The 20,633-nt window shown below is 50.0% G+C and overlaps 2 protein-coding genes across 3 annotated transcripts in view; one reads left to right on the forward strand and one right to left on the reverse strand.

The window, feature by feature from the left end:
- The first annotated feature begins 7,853 nt into the window (after positions 1-7,853).
- Positions 7,854-14,893, forward strand: MORN3 (MORN repeat containing 3). The gene is made up of 5 exons (XM_011355759.1): positions 7,854-8,194; positions 11,334-11,491; positions 12,997-13,156; positions 14,319-14,503; positions 14,810-14,893. The coding sequence occupies exons 1-5, from the start codon at positions 8,050-8,052 to the stop codon at positions 14,885-14,887; spliced, it is 726 nt and encodes a 241-aa protein (XP_011354061.1). The 5' UTR covers positions 7,854-8,049; the 3' UTR covers positions 14,888-14,893.
- A 3,354-nt stretch (positions 14,894-18,247) lies between these two features.
- ORAI1 (ORAI calcium release-activated calcium modulator 1) overlaps positions 18,248-20,633 on the reverse strand; it is a 12,841-nt gene continuing 10,455 nt past the window's right edge. For both annotated transcript variants that reach the window (XM_023528205.1, XM_011355760.2), the window contains exon 2: positions 18,248-20,234. In XM_023528205.1, coding sequence (XP_023383973.1) covers positions 19,635-20,234 — 600 coding nt within the window. In that variant the 3' untranslated portion in view covers positions 18,248-19,634. The remainder of the gene's footprint in view (positions 20,235-20,633) is intronic.

The following is a 20,633-nucleotide window of genomic DNA, read 5'->3' on the forward strand; positions in this document are numbered from 1 at the left end:
GGGCAGCGCATGCGCACTAAGTGCAGGAACGTGGCGCAAGAAGGCGAGCCTTTACGCATGCTCATTTAAATGAGGCAAGAGCTTTTTACGTCAGCATCGTAACCCGCCTCCTTTCTCTCTTAACCCGCCTCTGACTTTTAAAGGGCCAGAGCCGTTTTCAACGAATTGCTTTAAAAGAATAGAGCGTTTATTGAGAGCCTACTAGTGTGCCAGGCCCAATTTACATTGCCTCCTGTGTGCATTTGCCAGTTGTGCCTTTTGTAATAATTACCTTGATTTGTATATTTTTGTGTAAATTTCTTCCCTCGCCCCATGGTACCATGCCGTTGGAGGCAATTTTCAGAAATCAGAGGTAAAGTGGTGTTCTGGGCAGATCTTCTTAGGTCAAGAGGTCTGAGATTGAATCCTGGCTCAGCCACTTTCATGCTCCTTTATTCTCGATATCCTACCTAACATCTGTGAGTCTTAAGAGTGTGCCGATTTAAAAAATGCAGATAAGGATTCCTACCTACCTCATAGGATTGTTGTGAAAAGTACGTTTTTTGGAAAAGTATGTAAAGTGCCAATGCTACGTCTCACACCAACTATCTATTAAATACATACATACATACATACATAACTATCAGGCAAAATTATTCAGTCAGAAAACAGTTTTATAGTGCCTGTAACAGTTCCAGATGGTTCTTCAGGAGGAAATACGTTATTGCCAGGATGGCTAGAGTGTGCAGTGGTGCCAATATCACAGTCCATTATTTTCGCACATTTTTCCTAGTCTAGACAGTATGTAATAGTATGGAAGGGTCATTTTAAATTTCATTTCTTTAATTGCTAGTGAGGCTGTGCATTTTTCCTTAAGATGATTTATGAACTGTATTTCTTTGCCTAACAGCTATTTTCGAACACTGTAATTTCCACTGGCTTATCTCTGCAGACATTATGTTAGGTTCTGACAGAGCATTCTTCTGACCAATTAAAAACAGAAAAAGAAAGAGGGTTGGGAGGGAGAGAGAAAGTTAAAAGGAAAGTTTCTAAGGAAGGGATAGGAAGTGGAGATCTCAGAAGCAGTGCATTCAGTAGAACTTTCTATGATAATGTTCTGTATCTGCTCTGTCTCATATGCTAGCCAATTGCTACAAGTGCCTACTGAATATCTGGAATGTGGCTAGCGTGACTGAGGAATTGAATTTTTATTTTTCTTTAGTTTGAATTTTCATATAAATAGCCACTTCACTTATGGCATAAGCCTAGACATTAGGAAAGGAGAGAAAAGAGAAAAGAAGGGTCCTATAGATTCATTCAAAAGTGGCCTCATATATACGAAGAGACTCAAATTTAGACTTTCGGCATTGTTCCCAAGACAGTCCCAGACAAGGGTGCGTTCAATTTGCAAAAATCAAGGTATGCACTGATACAGTTTTCTATATGTATTTTACATTTCAATAAAAATTTAAACAAGACTTTGTCACACTTTGTTACCCACTTTAGACATTTTTCTGATTTTTAATTTAGCAGAAGTCTCGAAAAAATAGAGGTGGCTGTGACTCGCTCTGGACATCTCAGAGCCCCTAGGGGGCGCTCGTCCTGCATCAGAGACTGTAAAGCCTTCCTGAGAGAATTCACATTACCACACAATTTACCCATTTAAAGTGCACAGTTCAGTGGCCTTTAGTCTGTTCACAGCGTTGTGTAACCATCACTACAGTCAGCCCTAAAATATTTTCATCACTGCAAAAAGAAACTCTGCCTTTTAACTGTCACTTTCCTATCTCCCCCTCCCCCCCAGCCCACAAGCAACCACTAATCTATTTTTGTCTCTGTAGATTTGCCTTCTCTGGACATTTCCTGTAAGCGTAATCATAACCTATGTGGCCTTTTGTGCTGGCTTCTTTTACTCAGTATATTTCCAAAGTTCATCCATGTTGTCGCAGGTATCAGTACTTCGTTCATTTTTTATGGCTGAATAATATTCCCTTGTATGGATAGAGCACATTTTGCTTATCCATTCATCTTTTGATGGACCACACAGGAGAAACTCCTTCACCTCAAGGTGCAAACAATGTCCTTGAGAGGAACCGAGCCAAATTGTAGTCACTGAAATCTGGCAGGTAATTATCAGAAGAGTATTTGGGACAGGAGTCCTCAATTTTGATTTTCCTGACACTTCAGTACTGGTGGGTAGCCAGCCCATAGCATCTACTGAGGGGTTTGTGAATAATGCTACTGGATGCTGACTCCATAGGGAAAATAATCTCGTAGATTTGTGACCTGTCCTTCCAGTTGGCCTGCAGATACAGATGAGCCTTAACCTACCCCAGAGTCTTCTCTAGGCTACAGTCCTGCCTTCACCTGAACCAGGGTCTAATTAGGGGCCACGAATGGGCTCCTCGCGGTGGTGCGATTGAGGCTTATGACTGTATCTTAGCCTGGCTTAGGGAGAGAGAAGATGCTAGGCCACGAGGCGTCATTCAACAGGCATCAGGGCAGCTCTTGACAGGCCACAAGCCAAGGGACAGTTTTACCTATGTGGCTGAGACTGCTGGCCAGGTACCTGAGGAGGAGAAGAAAGTGTCATGAGGAGAACCACACAGTGTCAGCAGCGTGACTGGCCAGGAGCGACTCTGGACCCGAGTTAGGCCACTCAGGAATTTGGGATTGGTATTCGGAAAGGGCCAATAATTTTGAAGTGATATAAGGGACAGCCATTTTCCGCTATGAGCATGAGAAAGCTGATTCACAGAATGAGAATGATGAAAGGGAGAGAGAGCTTTTCTGTTGACAGCTTTCCAACACTTTTGTATCCTTAATAAATTACTTTTACTGTGTAGTATGAGACTTGCAACCAAAAGAGACTTGAGTAAAGCAAAAAGATACATTGTGGACGTTCTGTGTCCATTAATTATCATCTACTGAGAGAGAGAGAGATACACTCAACAAATTAACTACAAGTGGTGTGATAAGTGTGGAAATCAGAACAAATCTCTTTCTAATGGGAGTGAAGAGAAAGGCAATGAAGGAGAACCCATTGGAGCAAAAATTACATTTTGACATATATTGTATGAATCCATTTATATGAGGCACCACAATAGACAAATGTATAAAGACAGAAAGTAGAACAGAGGGTACCAGGGGCTGGTGGGGAAGGGAGTAGGGAGTTAACTATTTAATGGGCACAAGAATTTCAGTTTGGGATGATGAAAAGTTCTGGAAATGGATTGTGGTGATGGTTGCACCATATTATAAATATAGGTAATGTTACTGAACTGAATACTTGAAAATGATTAAAATGGTAACATTTATGATATGTATGTATTTCCACAATCAACGAAAAGAATCACACACATACAAGAAGAAGGAAGAGGAGGAGGAAGAAGAAGAAAAATTGCACCTGAGTTCGTTCAGTATTGAAGCCACATTTCTGTATGGGTCATTATCCATGGGCCACCCTAAAGGGGGCATCAGTTCCCAGTCACTTCCAGTTCTCTGCCCAAACAGTGAAGCAGCTCCAGGCATTCAGAGTCAGTCCTTGGAGGAACTGCAGATGGAAGAAGCAAAGCACAGAGAACCCTGAAGATGAGTACACAGAAGAGGTAAGAGGGGTTGAAAGGATCGGGGTGGGCACCAACAGTGTCTGCTGTCCCCAGTCTCGGGTCACCTGCACCAGCCGGTTAGCAAGTTATACATTTTTGATATTATTGGTCACTTGACCACACTTACTCCATCATTCAGAGTCCAGGTGAAAAACCAAACTCCACGCCAGGTAGTTGGATGAAGGGACTTTACAGGTAGTTAGTTACAAAGGTGTTGGAGGCACCAACGGAACACCAGGGGAGAAGACAGTTCCAATATGAGCAACTGAGGAAGCCACTACCGTACCTAGGAATGGAGGGACAGGAGGAGGACTTGTGACAGAGCCCAGAGGCCAGACCTCTGTGGCAAGAGATGCACTATCTGCCAAAGACACCACTGGAGGAAGAGAGAGGTGGAAGAAATACCCCAGCTTCTTCCTCTCGCCTGTCTGCCACTCAGTCTCCTGCCAGTATCTCTCATTGGCTAAATGCAGCTGGAAGTCAAGTGACCAGAGGCCTGAGAAACGCAGCCGGCAAGAGGCAGCCCAACCCCCAACCCCTTCCCCAAACAAATCGAACAGAGAAGGACAAGGACTGACAATGGATCTGAGGACAAAGGCCAATGATCAACACACTTACCATTCTTCTATTCAATGAAGCCATATTAAGTGCATGCTCTCTGCCAGGACAATGCTAGACATTGGGGGTGCAGCATGGAATGACGCAGAGAGAGAATACAGTTTGGGGCAAGGCTGCCTCTAGCGCATACTGTTCCTTTGTGAAAATCAGGAAAAGCAGTCCCTCCAGGAAGACACAGCCCCTTGGGCACACAGCTGGGGCAAGCTGCATACTCCTGGGCACGATACTATTTCCACACCTGGGCCTGGAGATTCTGCTGCCTCTAGCAGCAGTCTTCGACCCGAGGACCAGTGACTCCTGCAGCAAGAGTCCCTAAAGGACTCCATTCACTCATTCGCTTGATGAATTATTGAGCAACTATTATGTGCCAGGCATTTCTCCTAGGTCTTAGAGAAATGGCAGTGAAAAAACACAAAAACTTCTTGGACTTCAAATATGGCAACGTAATAATTGTCGAATTCAGGCCGAGGTTATGTAACAGGTATTCGTTGTATTATGAGATATGTTTTTCTGTGCGTTTAAATTTTTCACTTAAAAATTGGAGGAAAAAAATCTTTGCCTTCAAAGAGACAGACAATAAATAAGGGATGTGTGTGTGTGCGTGCGTGCGTGCGTGTGTGTGAGTGCGTGTGAGTGTGTGTGCGTGTGTGTGCGTGCATGTGTGTGTGTGTGTGTGTGTGTGTGTGTGTGTGTGTGTACAATGATGCTAAGTAGTAAAAGGAGCCTGACAGAGGAATGAGCCTGAGAAAAGAGGGAAACAGACTGGGAAGTAATTCGGAGATTTCAGTTTTCAGTGCAGTGGACCAGAAACTCCTCACCGAGGTGATGTTTGAGCAAAGCCCAGGCTCCTCTACCTGGAGGAAGAGGAGTCCTAGCGGAGGACACAGAAAAGGCGAAGGCCGAGGCAGGTGCATGAGTGGGACTGGGTGCTGCCCAGGAGAGATCGAGGTCAGACAGACAAGGGGAGGGAGGTGGCAGACGAAGCAGGGCTTTGAAGGCCTCTAGACTGTGGCGTTTCCTCTGAGTGACAAGCAGAGCCGCCATAAGGATGTGAGCTGAGGAGGAGTGACTTGGGCCGACTTGTGTCCGTGCAAAATGTATGCATCTTGGAGGGGCTGTAAAACTTCCCTCGGATTCTCAAAGGCGTCCAGTAAACCCCCGGAAAACTAAAAAGCGGGTGCGATGTTGGTTTTACCTCCAAATTTTGCTGCTTAGTCTTTGCATCTTGGCAGAAGAGCCTTCGACCCTTTCCTGCCTGTTTCGGGCGTTGTATTTGCTCTGGGGAACCCGTGACGGGAGCGGGGAGGGGGCAGGAACCTCTGGGGCATACCTGGGCACACACTCCGCGGATCTCGGGTCTCCCGGGCTCGCGCATCAGCCTTCGGTCACAGATGGGTGCACCAGCAGGGACTCGACCTCTACAGGACCGAAGACGCCCTCCCCACACGCCCGAGGGTCCGCGCCCTTCCCCACGCTTGGCCCCGGAGCGCACGGTCTCTGCAGGAAGGGGCAGATACTGCCGGGTGGCTTTGCTGGGGCCCCGCGTTACCATAGCGACCTTGGCCGGGTCTGGGACGCCGGAGCGCACGCTTCTGGCCGAGACTGACTGAGGCTGGAGGCTGCGACCCCACTGCTCTCTCCGGGGGACTCCGCATCCAGGCTCTGCCTCGCAGGGGAGCGCAGGTGAGAGGACTCAGGGGCACCGGGGCACCGGGCGGGGGTTCGGGACTGACCTCCACCCGCTGGGCTCGGCCCTTCCACCTTCCATTGCGATAATTATTGTTATTCAGTATCTAAACACCCTGGGCGGAGTCTTCCTATCAGCAGCTCGTGTATTAAGGCAGCAGACTCCTGTGGAGTAGAACCGATGTGCCCGAAAGGTATGGGGCAGAGGATGAGTTTATATTACACTGAAGAGGCATTAAGTAACTAACTCCCAGTGACATCCTAAGAAAGTTACTAGATTTTAGTTCTCCTGCAATTCCGAGGAAGCCAAGGAGCTAGCGTCAGTTTGGGACTAATATGGCATCGACACCTTTCTAACACCTGCTAATCTCGATCTAATATTTAAATTAGTTTCTTTTTAGTATTTTTATGTTTACAGTTACCTTCTCCTTAGAATACCTGATACTGGTTTTTCACTTATAGTAATGCTATATAAGGTCTCTTTCTTGGATAAATATATTATTTTTTACAAGTTAATTTAAATATCAAGATTCATCATAGTAGAAGTGGTCCTTGGAAATGAGATGAAAAAGAAAAACACACTAAGTTTAGGGCCCGAGACTGTTTCCCCGCTCCCAGCTTTTGCCCTTGCTGTTTTCGTTGGCTGGAGTGACTTTCCCTATTTCTTGTCAAAATCGGTACCAGCCCGGTGTGGTTGGTCTGGTGGGTCAGACTCCCCCAGGCCCTGCTGTAGCCGGACAGAAGGAATAGCTGTGTGGGCGGGGCCCAGCGCAGAATGAAAATGCAGGGCCCTGGCTCAGAAAGTGTAAGTTCGAAATGGTGACAGCGGAGCAGGAAACCAAGCATGGGCCCTTCTAAGGCAGGGCCCTGGGTGACTGCTCAGTTGCACACGCGTGACGCTGGCCAGGGGGTGGGGTGGGGTGGGTGCCTGGGACACGGTATCTCCTGGTACAGCTCAGCCTGAGTCATTCTGATCATCAGTCCTCTGCATGCTGATAGTCACTCTAGCCCTTGCTGCTAGCACTGCTGGGGTGTGTGTGTGTGCGTGTGTGTGTGTGTGTGTGTGTGTGTGTGTGTATTCCCCCAATCCATGGAGCAGAATAGATGATTTTTGCTGAAGGGGAACAGGGATCCCCAGCTTTAGAGGGGACCATCTTTATCACCTTGTACAAGCCCCATGGAGACAGACAGAAAGACAGGAACATCTATACTGGGGACATGAAGCGCACAGTGAGGGGAGAGGCCCTGGACACTCAAAGTCTCTCTACAACCCCACCAGGAAGGGCGGGCAGGAGAGCCCCGGGTCTGGTGGAAAAACCAGGTGATGAGGCAGACAGGTCGGGTGCCCAGGCAGTGATGAGAGGTCAGAGGTAGAAGGGTGACCAGTCATCCTGGTGTGCCTGAGACTGTCCCAGTTTTAGTGCTGCAAGTCCAAGGCTCTAGGAAACCCCTCAGTCCTGAGCATGCGGGGACACTTGGTCACCCTGGAGGCAATATCTTTGTGGGCTCTCCTGACAGCTTGCAAATCCCTGCAAAGCCAGCCTCTGGGATTTTCCACCTTCCTATCCACCTGACAGGTGACACAGAACCAAGAGGGCTAAAGTGCTGGGTGCCAGGCCCGTGTGTGTGTAAGGGGGTGTCCCTGTGGGAGGTGCCATAGCAGTTGTCTGCTAGCCCAGAGCAGCCTGGGTACCCCAACTCTCACTCCCCTGAAGTGGGTCCCAGTGCTCACCACTGGGGGCTCCAGGTCAAGCTCTAGCCTTAGGGCCAGCATCCACTCTGATTGGTCATCCTGGTTATTAAATGTGTGACTGTCACCCCCTGCCCGAGGGCAGATTCTTCCTAATGCCATCACAAACCCAAGTGCTGTACTGGTTTCCCTGGGTTCCACAGCAATTGTGTCATCAGACCCCTCCCCCCAGGGGGCCCATGGAGAAGCAAGGGAGGGGACGGCCGAGGGTCAGCCCAGCACAGAAGGATCCCCTCTGAGGGCAGCTCTTCGGCCCCAGGGACCCAGAACACACATGACTCACGCACTGGAGCTCAGACAGGTGCCTCCCCAGGAAGCCGCAGAACGCTGGCATAACGCAGGGCATGCTGAGCCCCTGATGTCCCCAACCCTTTGCCAGCACCCTCTGGCCCTGCAAAAGCAGCCAACATGCCTATCTCCAAGTGCCCGCAAAAGTCAGAGCCTCTGTGGAAGGGATGGGACCAGAAGGCCCAGAAGAATGGACTGAGGCACCAGGTGTATGCTGTCAATGGCGACTGCTATGTGGGCGAGTGGAAAGACAACATGAAACACGGTGAGTGGGGGACCCTCGGGGGCTCCAGTGGTGAGCGTGGGTTATGGACTAGGAGTCAGAGTCCTAAGAGTCAGGACATAAGACGTGTCTCTGAGGCGCCTTCCAAGGGGCGAATGATGACCTGGATCATCCAGGGGCCTCCACATGCCGCGGGCTCTGGAAAGGAATTCGGCCCTGACTTTAGGTGAGAGAAGGTCTCAGGGACCAGCAGGGCACAACGCAGTCTTGAAACACCAACCCTAGCCACAGCTGGGGGTCTGGGGACTCCAACTCAGTCCCTACCCTCTGAGACCTGGGCCAAGCATGGGGCTGGCTAGCAAAAGGGAAAGGCGGACCGCAGAAACCAGCTTGCAGTTGGGGTTCTGGTCTTCAAACTCAGCCCTGATATGGGGTCTGACCAATAGGCAGTGAGGGAGGACCCGGTCTCCCCAAGCAGCTGGGGGCTCCGACTTTAACTGGACTGGGCTCTGGGTCTAACCAGCAGGGGGCACAGGAGTACTTGTGACACAAATTAAACGGTGAAGAAAAAAAAGTTTTTATTTAAAAAAGGCGGCATGACTTCTCACTCCAATCTGGCGATTCCAGATTCTATGCTCTTAACCATTTCTCTCCTGCCTTCCTGCGTGAAGAAGTGCTTTGGAGCCCATGAATCTGGGCCAGAATCTCAGTGCCACCAACTATGATCTCGAGTGATCACTATACCACTCAGCCTCAGTTCCCCGATCTGTAAAATTGAAATAATACCTACCTGTAAAGATAAGAGATGCTATCTATCAAGTGTGTAGCCCAAGGTCTTTGCAGAAGGGGAAACATCTGGAATGTTCCCTGAGAGCTGAGCATGGTAGGGATGCTACTCAGAATCTTCCTTGTCCGAAAAGCCTTCCGAAGTTGACCCCACCCAGTGTGTGACACGACACCCATTCTCAGCACTGATTTAAAGGCCAGGCTTTATGTGGCTGCTCAGAGCTCTGTGTGTGGTTACAGATGCCTGCTGTATGCTTCAGTCTTTGTGGGCAGCATGTGGTGTAGACAGGGCCCTGGACTAGGAGTCAGGACCCTGAAGTTCTGAGCCTAGTTCTACTGCTGAGTAGCTGTTTGACTTTGGGTAAGTCATTTCTTATTCTCTGGATCTCGGCTGCCCCACCTGCAATATGCTCTTGTAGGCTGTTGTGGCCTTCTGAGCTCTTCTCCTGTGTGAGTCCCGCTGCCCCTCACCCCCTGGAGGCATAGAGCTGTTGGGGCTGGGGCTGCAGAAAGACCTGTCAGGAACTCAAGGGCCAGACCCCACCTCTTTCAAGACGCGCCTTTCGCCCAAGCTGAAATGAGTTGCTGTGGTATATGCAGACTGGAAGAGATTAAAATAAAAAGTCATCATGCAAGGCCAGGATGGAGTGGCTCTGGTGGTTCTCCAGATTCTCATTCATTCACCCCACTAATGCTCACTGGCGCTCCTAGTCCATGCCAGGCCCTGGACTGGGCATCTGGCATGATCCCAACCACAGGGAGCTTCCAGTCTCACAGAGAACCTGCACGATAGGTAATAACCCATTTTATAGATGAGGAAACTCAGATTCAGGGAGAGGAAGTGACTTACTCAAGGTCACATGGCTAATAGTAGTGACATCAGGCTGTGAGGGGACCAGAGAGGGACACGAAAGGGGCCACGAGAACATAGTCAGAGAGTGACATTTGAGCTGAGCCCAGGAGAATCAGAATGATTAGCTAGGCAGAGGGACATGTCTTCTAGACATGGGATCACAGTGCAGGGATGCTGTGCGGTATTAGGTCTTGTTCAAGGAACAGACTGGAAGCCAGTGGGGCTGGAGCAGGGATAGCAAGAGGAGAGAGTGGGCAGGTCAGGAGAGCCAAGCACTTAGCGCCTCACTGGCTATGGTAAGTTTTGCCTTTATCCCGCAGGAAAATAGTCTCATTGGACCAACTTAATAAGATATGAGCAAAGATTTGCAGGAGGTAGAGTGAGTGAGTATTTGGGGAAGAACATTCCAGGTCAAGGAACAAGCAGATGCAAAGGTCCTGAGGTAGAATTACATCTGGTGGGTTCCAGGAACAGCACGGAGGCCATAGTGGTTGGATGGCAGTCTGTGGAAGGTGGGAGTGGAGGACACAGAAAGGGCTGGAATAGTATGAGATGGGTCTCCAGGTGTGTTCAAGAGAACCGAAGAAACATGCAGAACATTTTCTAGAAACTGTCATTGAAAGAAATTCCGAACCTAAAGAAAGAGTTTATTATGAGCCAAGGGTTTTGAGGCTAGTCCAGGAAGCAAAATTTCAGGGGACTGAGAAAACGCTCCTGAGAATGGTAGTTTTGCAGCTTATTTGATACATTAGAATCAAAGGAGAAGATGTAAGTCAGGTGCATGAAAGCCATTGGTGGTAGATTAAGGTGAGAGAAAGCAAAGCGGGGAAATCTCTAGGATTGGATAAAAAAATTAAAATGGAGATACATACTTCTTTTACATGGGTGGCTGCAGGATAGTTAACATTTCATGAACACAGTTTACAGAGGTATGCAGGTAAAAGATAGTAACGAGGAATATTGAGGTTGTCTTGCTCCACATCAGGGTCTGGAGGAGATTGTTTTGACATCTTAAGTATGTTATCCTAGATGCACACGAACAATGGATAGGGCTTGTTCGAGGTAGGGATTCATCTATCATACAGGCCTTAGGATGAGAGTTCCCACCATAATTCACTCAGTTAGGATTTTTTTTAATGATCAAAACACCCTTTGTGGTTATTTTTAAGTATCGAGCTTGTCAGGCTTGCCAAAGTAGCCCCTTTTTGTTCACCAAACCCTGGCCATCTGGCATATCCATTCCATATTATTAAGAGATGAAGCCGAAATGCTGAAGGGGCAGATTTCTACTTGGGTTTGCTATGTCAGTCTGGCTTCAGGGCAAAGGGCTGGAGAACCACTATTGGTAGAAATTGGAACTTTCTTGGGTTTTTCCCAGATGCTGGGGGTCTAGAGACAAGGCACAGACCCTGTCCCAGCCCTCAAGAGTTACCAAGTCTAGGGGCCCCTGAGGCCTAGGCAGACCTAGCAACTGCCCCCCAGCAACTCTCCCAGCCCCATGGCGACCATGTCTGCAGTACTGGCCCATCTGTGTGTCATCAGGAAAAGGAACAAAGATCTGGAAGAAGAAAGGAGCCGTCTATGAGGGGGACTGGAAGTTTGGGAAGCGAGATGGCTATGGCACCCTCAGCCTTCCCGATCAAGAGACAGGAAAGTACAGGAGAGTATACACGGGCTGGTGGAAAGGCGATAAGAAATCGGTGAGTTGTTCTCATCATGCCCTGGGGTGTCGGCCAGGCTAACAGCAGGCTGTGTGTGTGTGTGTGTGTGTGTGTGTGTGTGTGTGTGTGTGTGTGTAGGGGGAGCAGTGCGAGAGGCCTGGGAGAAGGGAGGTGTTGAAGGGAGGAGAACAGGGGTACTGTGTGGGTAGGAGAAGGAAGGGGTGGGGTAATCATCAAGGCTTCTCAGAACAAAACTCAGGAAACAGGAAGCCAGAGGAGAAGGCTCAAGGAGGAGCCTGTGACACCCTGTGGCTATAAGAAGCCAGCCAGGCTGTATGGGGGTGAATTCTCCTCCCCCCTCTCGTTTCCTGGCTTTCTTTTCCCTGAGCAGCCCTTTCTGAGAATCCTCCTTCTGTCGGGTGAGGATAAGAGAAGTGTAGGAAAAGTGGGAGCAAGAAAGCTGAGTTCATACCCTTAGCTATAGGACAAGAGAGGAAGGTCTCAGGTCCCAGGGGTAGAAGCCAGCCAGAGGCGTGTCCTCAACCCATAAATGCCCGAATCCTCACCATAGGTCATGGAGACAGATAAAAATACAGTATCGCCATGGAGCAACTGCTGATGGAACGAGATATGGTCCTTCATCTCTCACATCATCACCATCGCCATCACCATCATTATTATCATTCCCATTTTATCCATGAAGAAACTAGCTCAGAAAGATGATGTGCCTACCTGGGGTCACATTGCTGGCAAGTGGTAGAGCCCATGATTTCATGAATTTTGCTCTCAAATTGCTTATTTATTGGCCAGTGAGGAGAGAGATCCCCAAATAAACAGCTTACATACAATATGGTGTTAGGATAGAGTGTTTCACAGACAGCCCAGAGGAAGATCATTGAGCATTCAAGGCAGGCTTCCTGTAGGAGGGGACACGAAAAGATGTAAAGAGTTAACCAGGAAGAGAAAAGAGAGAAAGGGAAGTAGCAAAGGAGGCAGAAGTAGCAAAGGGAAGGATATGTCAGCAGAGTGTGTGTGCCCACAGGGGTGGGGGCCTCGAAGGAGAATCAGAATTTTGAGGGAGAGACTTGGGCTGCTGGCTCGACCTCCTTAAGTGTGATCTGCTGGGAGTCCATGATTCTCTGTGGTTGGACGTTAATGGTGGTGCCGATGCTCATTTTTCTGAGGAGAAAGTTTATATATAGCTTTGATCTGATTCTCAGAGGCATCAGAGTTGGGGAGATGGGCGATGTAAAGGTCCTTCTTGTTGTTGACTGGAGGATGCAGCGGGGGCGGGGAGAATGGGAGAGTAGAGGAGGGGGGACCAGGGAGGAGAGGAGAAATGATGGGCTGCATGAAAGCGGTCGCAGAAGGACAGACAGAAATGGACAGCCTCGGGCGACTTAGCAATACACGACCATCGGCTTGGGTGGAGGACTGAGGGAGGAAGCAGAGAAGTCCGGGTGTGTGGCATGGGTGCCAGGGAGGACGATAGGGCTTTCCTAGTAGCGGGGGCGGCGTGAACAGGGATATCTTCGTGCTTTCAGGGCTATGGGATCCAGTTTTTCGGACCCAAGGAGTATTACGAGGGTGAGTGGTGTGGCAACCAGCGCAGCGGGTGGGGCCGCATGTACTACAGCAATGGCGACATCTATGAGGGCCAGTGGCGGAACGACAAGCCGGACGGGGAGGGCATGCTGCGCCTGAGTGAGTGCCCCTCCACGCCGCCCGGCCCCGCCCACCAGGCCGCGCCCCGCCCACTCTCCTCCGAGCCTGCTTGGCCACGCCCCACGGCCACGCCCCACGGCCACGCCCCCGCAATGCCTGTGGAGTGGGTTAAGGTGAAGGACAGACCAGATCCCTGCCCTCAGGGAGCTTATACTCTAACAAGGGAGCCTGGTGATAAATATAAACAATTAAGACATTTTCTTACGGTCATAACAGTCATAGCCTACACTTACACAGCACTGAGCTCATTAATCCTCACTGCGACGCTGTAAGATAGGTACTTTTATCGCCCTCACTCTACAAATGAACTGAGGCACAGAGAGGTTGCTTGCTCAAGGTGACACAGTCTGTTAGAGTGCTAAGGAATTAGACATAGGAAAGCAAGTTGGAGGATGACAAAGGAGTTGGGGACAGGGGTTATTTAGATTGACTTGCGGGTCAGAGGTCAGGGAATGCCTCCCTGCCGGGGTGGCGGGGTGGGGGGGGGGTGGTAATGTTTGAACTGAAAACAGAGGGAGGAGAGGGAGCAGGATAGTCACTGAGCTAGGGAAGAACATCCCAGGCAGAGGGAGGAGTAATGAGAAGCCCCCATTGGTGTCAGGACTTAGTCCATTTTCTACATAGAAACCAAAGTGAGCTTTTTACAAATTGGAACTTGTCGCTGCCCTGCTTCGTAGCTCTGTGACCTTGAGCAAGACAATCAAACCGCTTGAACTTTACAAGTTCCATCTATAAAATGCAGTCCATCATCCTTCACAGAGCTGTTTTTGCGAGGAAATAGGTCAGTAACATAGCGTGGAACCAGGTACAGAGTAAGTGCTGAAAAACACTGCCTATTCATATTATTAGCTATTTTTTTACACATAAGAAACTATCTTGCTTGTCCAAGTTCAAGTAAGTAGTGGACGCAAGCTGTGAACTAGGTCTGATTCTGGAAGGCACTGACACCCCAGGGCTCTGATGTGTATAGATCGGTTGTCCCAGACTCTACTCCACCCACCAGCCTAGAGCACACCATTCAACTCTGCTTCCTTCTGCCTTCCTGTTGGGCATGGCGTCCAGCCTGGGAGAGGCAGAGGGCCAGCCTGGCAGTCTGGCCTGGTTTGCTATGCCCAGCACCCACAACTTCCTGTCCTTTCAGAGAATGGGAACCGCTATGAGGGCTACTGGAAGCGAGGCTTGAAGAACGGGTCGGGGCGTTTCTTCCACCTGGACCACGGTCAGCTGTTTGAAGGCTTCTGGGTGGACAACGTGGCCAAGTGTGGCACGATGACGGACTTTGGCCGAGATGAGGCCCCTGAGCCCACACAGTTTCCCATTCCTGAGGTGGGCAGCTCTCACCAGGGCTCTCTGGCCAAACCAGAAAGAGACAAAAAACAGCACCCCCCAGCCACACCCAGCCCAGCCCAGCCCAGCTCAGCTCAGCCAGGGAACAGACGAGGTTTTGTTTTCAGTCAGGGCATCTCCAGGGAGGCAGGTAGCACCCCGCAAAGGAAGCAGCACTGCCTCCCACCGAGGTGGGCAGCAGCGCCTCCAAGGCAGGCAGCACCCTCAGAAGCAGGCAGCACCTCATAAAACTGGCAGCCTGGGACTTCCATGCTCCTCTAACCAACCCCTGTTGCTTCCCTCCAGGTCAAAGTTCTAGACCCTGACGGCCTGCTGGAGGAAGCCTTGGCCATGTTCAGGAAGACACAGGAAGAAGGAGATTGATGCCAGGTGAGGGAGTAGGCATGCTGGTCACCCTCTATGTGGATGAGGCAGCTCCTGGGGTCTCCTTCGGCCAAGGGGCTCAGGGGCATAATCAGAGAGGGTAGGTTTCTTGTCTCCTGCAGTCTAGCTGATCCTTTTCAGTTCCTTTCCTTCAAAACTCATTTCCCTGAAGACCAGTTCATTCAATCTTGCCCAAGTTTTCCCATTTGTGCCCTGAGCTTATTGGAAGGAATCCTGCTTGGAGTCAGGTGGCCGGCTCACCCCTGAATGCCCTCGAGGAAGGTGGTTTGCCTCAGGCCTCCACTTGCACATCTGCCCAGTGGGCCCCATCCAGTCCTAGCCCCTCCTGGTGTGGGTGTGAGTGGGGTTCGAGGAGCGGGCGTTGTACAGTGTCTTTGAAACGCCAGCTCCCACCAACCCCTCGCGCCTGCAGAGAGAATGCCACAGCTGCAGGAGAAAGTCAAGCCTAAGTCACCCAACTGCTCAGACTGGTGCAGCTCCTGCGGGAGGAGTGAGTGGTGACTCCGGGCACACCCTTGGCTCCCTCAGAGGGCACCTTGTTCCTCCCAGCGTTGGACCATTCTTTGCCGTAGGAGGCCAGTGCTTCTCTCTCTAGCTGGCCTTGGAAACCCTCTTGTTGTGGCCTCCATCCTAGGACCCCATCCCTGAGTGCATGAGAATAAAGGAGAATCTGGTGGCATTCGCCGGTGGCCTGTGGCATGAGGTTTGGGGTGGGGCAGGGGAGACTTGGGAGAGATTTTAAGTAGAGAAGAGGAAAGACGTCCCCATGGGCTGCACAGATTGACCTTGGGGGAAGAGACAGGAGGTGTCTCCAGGTCTCTGAGCTCTGAGATGCTCCAGAGGGAAAGAGCCTGCATCTATCTGGTCACATTTGTCACTAAGATTTGGGGTTAAAACCTGACCTGGCTTCTTGGCCTAACAGGAGGACTCTCAATCTTGGAATCCCGTGGGAACTTTAAAAGCTATAGACTAGGTCCCACGCCCAGAGTTTCACATGCCCGGGGTGAGGCCAGGGCCTTCAGAAGATTCCCCAGGTGATTCTAATGTGCAGCCAGGGCCAAGAACCCCTGACTTATTGGATTTGTGACCCTTAGCAAGTGACCTCCATGTCCCATCTATAAAATGGAACTTAAAGAGATCTCACAGGGATGTTTGAGGATTTGCTAGCAGATGTAATCATAATGAATATAACATGTATTGAGGTTAATTGTGAAGCAGACATCTGGGAAGGGCTGTGCATAATTCTAATCTAGACAACATTCCTGCAAGATAAGAGGGCCTCTTATGTAAGAGTGTGAGCTCTGCAGTCAGTCTACCTGGATGTGAATCCCTTGCGATTTATTTATTAGCTGTGTGTTCTTGGGTACCTCACTCAACCTCTCTGTCCTGTAGGTTTCCTCCCCTCTGATACAAGACAATAACTAACACCTAGCGTTGTTGTGGCTACTGTGAGGGTCAACTGAGGTGTGGTTCTAATCCGAGAATGATTTCCTGTCCCCTTCTTCCCTGGGGACATGTGGGATGTCTGGAAACACTTTTGGTGGTGACGGCCATCAGGGAAGAATGCTCTTGGCACCTAGTGGGTAGAGGTTGGGGATCCTGTTCAATATGCTAAAGTGTAAACACACCGCGAAAGAACGATTCGGCCCCCATCCAGTGTAACCGAGATACCGCGATGTTCAGAACCACTTGGGTCAGGCCACTCGCTTAAGATTTAGAGGCAGAGAGAACCTCGACGGTCAGTGGGCGTTTATTGAGCCTTTACTATGTGCCTTGCCCAGTGCCTGGCACATAGTAAAGGCTCAATAAACGCCCACTGACCGTCGAGATTCTCTCTGCCTCTAAATCTTAAGTGAGTGGCCTGACCCAAGTGGTTCTGTCTACACCTCTGACCCCAGCAAGCTGAGCCTGGCTGCCTTGGGACGCAGAATTAGCCAGATATGTAGAGCATTTACTGGGTGCCAGGCCCTGTGCTGACAGCTTTACCTGTGTCCTCTCCGATAGCCCCTCAACAACTTGAGGTGTCCTGCTATTATGAATGCCATTTTAGAGGAAGAAACTGAGGTTCAGGGAGGTTCACAAGTCACCAAGCTAGAAAGTGGCTGTATTTAAACATAGGTCTATCTGCTCTTAAAGTATGGAACAGTGGCAGTGTGTATAGAAGGCTACAATTTTTCAGAAAAAGTAGGGGGTGTGTGCTTGTTTATGTATAAAATCCCTCTGGATGGGAACAGAGTAAACTGGCAACAATGGTTGTCTCTGGGAGAACTGGAAATAGGGGAAGACAACTTTTTGCTGTGTATTTGGAACCATATGAATGTACTGTCTATTCAAAATGTAAATGAAACTGACATTAAAGAGACTGTTTTCAACTACCTGTGTTTCCTGAAGTTACCTGGGTTCAAGGGCACCTGGCATACTTGTTAAAAATTAGACTCCAGACACACCAGGGGAGGGAGGGGCATAGACGGCTGCATTTTGCAAGCTAATTTGGTGATCCTTGAGTTCAAGTAAGTTGAGGAAAGAAAACCTAAGACTACAGAGTCATGACCCAGAAATTATTCCAGCCGGATCCCAGGTCTCTGCAGAAGCTGGGAGGTGGATCTCTTAGGGGAATGCATGGGAGGTGCTTTTGTCTTTTCTGAGGAGCAGAAGAGGGTTTCACACGGGCGCCTGGCTATTCCCTCCCTACTCGGTCCAGAGGAACATCTAGGGACGGGGAAGGGGTGGACCGTGGTACTTGTGATGCAGGATAAATAGGAAGCTGTGATAGGAAAAAGGAGGGTCCCCTTCCCCACCTGGCCCAAAAAGCTGCTGTTGTCCACGACCATGTGTGCACAGAAGGACAAGACCTTAAGGCTACACCTGCCCTTGACCAACTTTCACTTCAGCCAGAGTACTTTATGTTTATAAAAGCACTTTCTGTATTGGGTTTCTGGGACAGACAGAGCTCTCAAAGTCAAAGGCCCATGGGGTCCAGACAAGTAACAGATGAGGCTGGCTTGGTGTGAGACAAGAGGGAGCAGTGCGGACTGTGGCAAACATAGGTCCTGGGGAGGAGGGTGGCTGCGACTCAGCTGTTCTGTAAGGAGGTGGGCCCAGCACTGCTGCTGGCTCTTCCAGTTCTTTAAGCAAAGCCAGAATCCGCCCACTTAAGATTTCTGAGTGCGCCTAGGCGCTGAGCCAGGCTTCCCAGGTTCTAACTCTGGCCAATTACTTTACCTCCCTGGGCATCAATTTTGTTATCTGCAACATGGAGACAAACATTCCTGACAAAACGCACGACCTGACTGTAATAATGACAAAATATATCAGAGAAACCAGACTGAGGCAACATTCTACAAAACCATAGGCCTGGACGCTTCGAAAATGTCAGTGTAACAGAGAGAAAAGGGAGGCTGTTCCAACTCAATGTAACGCGTGATCCTGGATGGAAAGGTCACACTGCTGTTAGGGACACGTGTGGGGCAAACAGGAAAGCGAACATGAACGTTCTAGTAGATGGTAGTATTGTATCAATGGCAAATCTGAATTTGATCACTGAATTGTGGTTATGCAGGGGAACGTCCTTGGTCTTAGGAGGAAGTACGTAGGCCTGAAGGGTCACAGCACCTGCAGCCAATGCACATGGCTCGGCGGAAACACACCAGGCCTCGTCGTTAAACACGGTTTCGGTGTCTGCGAATGTGCCTGCTTGCAGAGGCCGAATAAGGAGACACTCTGCCTTCTTGTTTCATCTGTCACACTATCAACAAGTATCCTTTTCATGGTCTATTCGGTGCCATGTTTTTCATTTTGTGCTTTTTGTTAATTTTGCTGTTTAAAACGGCCCTCAAGCGTAGTGCTGAAGTGCCGTCTACTGTTCCTGAGTGTGGGAAGGCTACGATGCGGCCTCCTGGAGAAAATGCCTGTGTCAGGTAGGTAAGCTTCATTAAGGATGAGTGACAGTTCTGTTGGCCCTGAGTTCAATGGTAATGGCTCAACACCATATATTAAATAAGGTGTCTTTAAACAGAAACATACATAGAACAGTTACGTATGGATCAGTTAACAAAAATATTGTGACCAGAGGCTCGTAGGAACGTCACTCCGTGTTTTCTGTAAGACTGGTAGTTCAGCATCCACTAATCCACGTTCACGGTGACTTTATAGAACTACCGTGAATAACAAGAACTGACTACATATTTCAGTTATTGTTCATGTGACTTTTCTGTAGATTTGAAATTTCTCAAAATGGTGAAAAACCAATTTGTTTAGAGGCTCACCTGACTGGGGCACCAAGAGACATAACACGAGGCAGCCCAGACCCAACAAATACAGACACGAGAGGTGTCCCTTATGAGTATATTTATGTGTTCACACACGCACACGCACACACTCGACGCTGAACTAGGGGGGCGGTCAAGACGGAAAAGACAGGAAGCATCCAGGTGGCATGGGGGAGGAGGGAAAGACAAAGGGAGCATTTGTCCCCGCTCTGGCTCCCACTGGTGGCCTCCTAATAGGAGGTGAACCTGGAGCTGGAAGAACAGGAAGTGCTTATTTTCTTAGAGGAAAGTTTCAAAGTGCAACAATTTCTCTTTAAAAAAAGAGCCTCTCCCCTCCACTCTCTGCCCCCTGACAAAAGCCGAGCCCCCTGCACAGGCTGTCCTTGAGGCTGGGGCAGGATGAGATCGTGGGGAAGGGCCTAAGGCCAAAGCGAGGATGTGCCCAGGCCCGGGAGGGCTTAGGCATAGTGGCTGCCGGGCGTCAGGGGGTGGTCCCCTCTGTGGTCCAGCTGGTCCTGCAAGCGGGCGAACTCGGCCAGCTCGTTGAGCTCCTGGAACTGTCGGTCCGTCTTATGGCTGACCAATGAGCGGTAGAAGTGGACGGCAAAGACGATGAAGACCAGGCCGAAGGGGACCATGATGGTGGTGGAGGCGATGGCGGCGGCCTGGCCCGGGGTGATGCCCCCAGTGCTGCCATTGTTGACGTTTGCGGCTGGGGGCTTGCTGGTAGGCCGCAGCTGGCCCGGCTGCTTCTTCAGAGGCAAGAACTTGACCCAGCAGAGCAGCACGACCTCAGCCAGGAAAAGCAACGTGCCGATGACGGTGGAGAAGGCCCAGGCCAGCTCGATGTGGCGGTGCATGCGCTCGTGGGGCGACTCCTTGACCGAGTTGAGGTTGTGCACGTTGCTCACGGCCTCGATGTTGGGCAGGATGCACGTGCTGATCATGAGCGCGAACAGGTGCACCGCCACCAGCACTGTCGTGCAGGCACTGAAGGCGATGAGCAGCCCTGGCGGGTAGTCGTGTTCGGCGTCCAGCTGCACCTCCACCATCGCCACCTGGGGGTTAGGGCAGAGTGGGCTGAGCACCAGGATGGTCACAGCTCACAGAGGCTTTCCTCCTGTCAAGCTCTGGGACCCTGGGCAAGTCACTTGACCTCTCTGAGCCTCAGTTTCCACATCTGTATAATAGGGATAACAAGACCCACCCGCTTCGGGGCTGAGAGGTGGCAGAAAGTACTGGTGGCAAAAGCAGGCTGCCTGGATTCGAATCCCAGTTCTGCTGCTCACTAGCACCACGTCCTTGGGAAAGTCAAGGACTGAATCTCTCTGAGCCTCAACTTTCTTTTTTGTAAGATAGGGATATCATATTAATTCGTAAAGATTATTTTAACAACTAAACGAGAGCTCCTGGTACATGGCAAACACCTCCCAAATAGTCACCACTGCTGTTACCAC

The sequence above is a fragment of the Pteropus vampyrus genome, unplaced genomic scaffold (genome assembly GCF_000151845.1).
Source record: "Pteropus vampyrus isolate Shadow unplaced genomic scaffold, Pvam_2.0 Scaffold23, whole genome shotgun sequence".
In the NCBI taxonomy this organism is placed as follows: domain Eukaryota; kingdom Metazoa; phylum Chordata; class Mammalia; order Chiroptera; family Pteropodidae; genus Pteropus; species Pteropus vampyrus.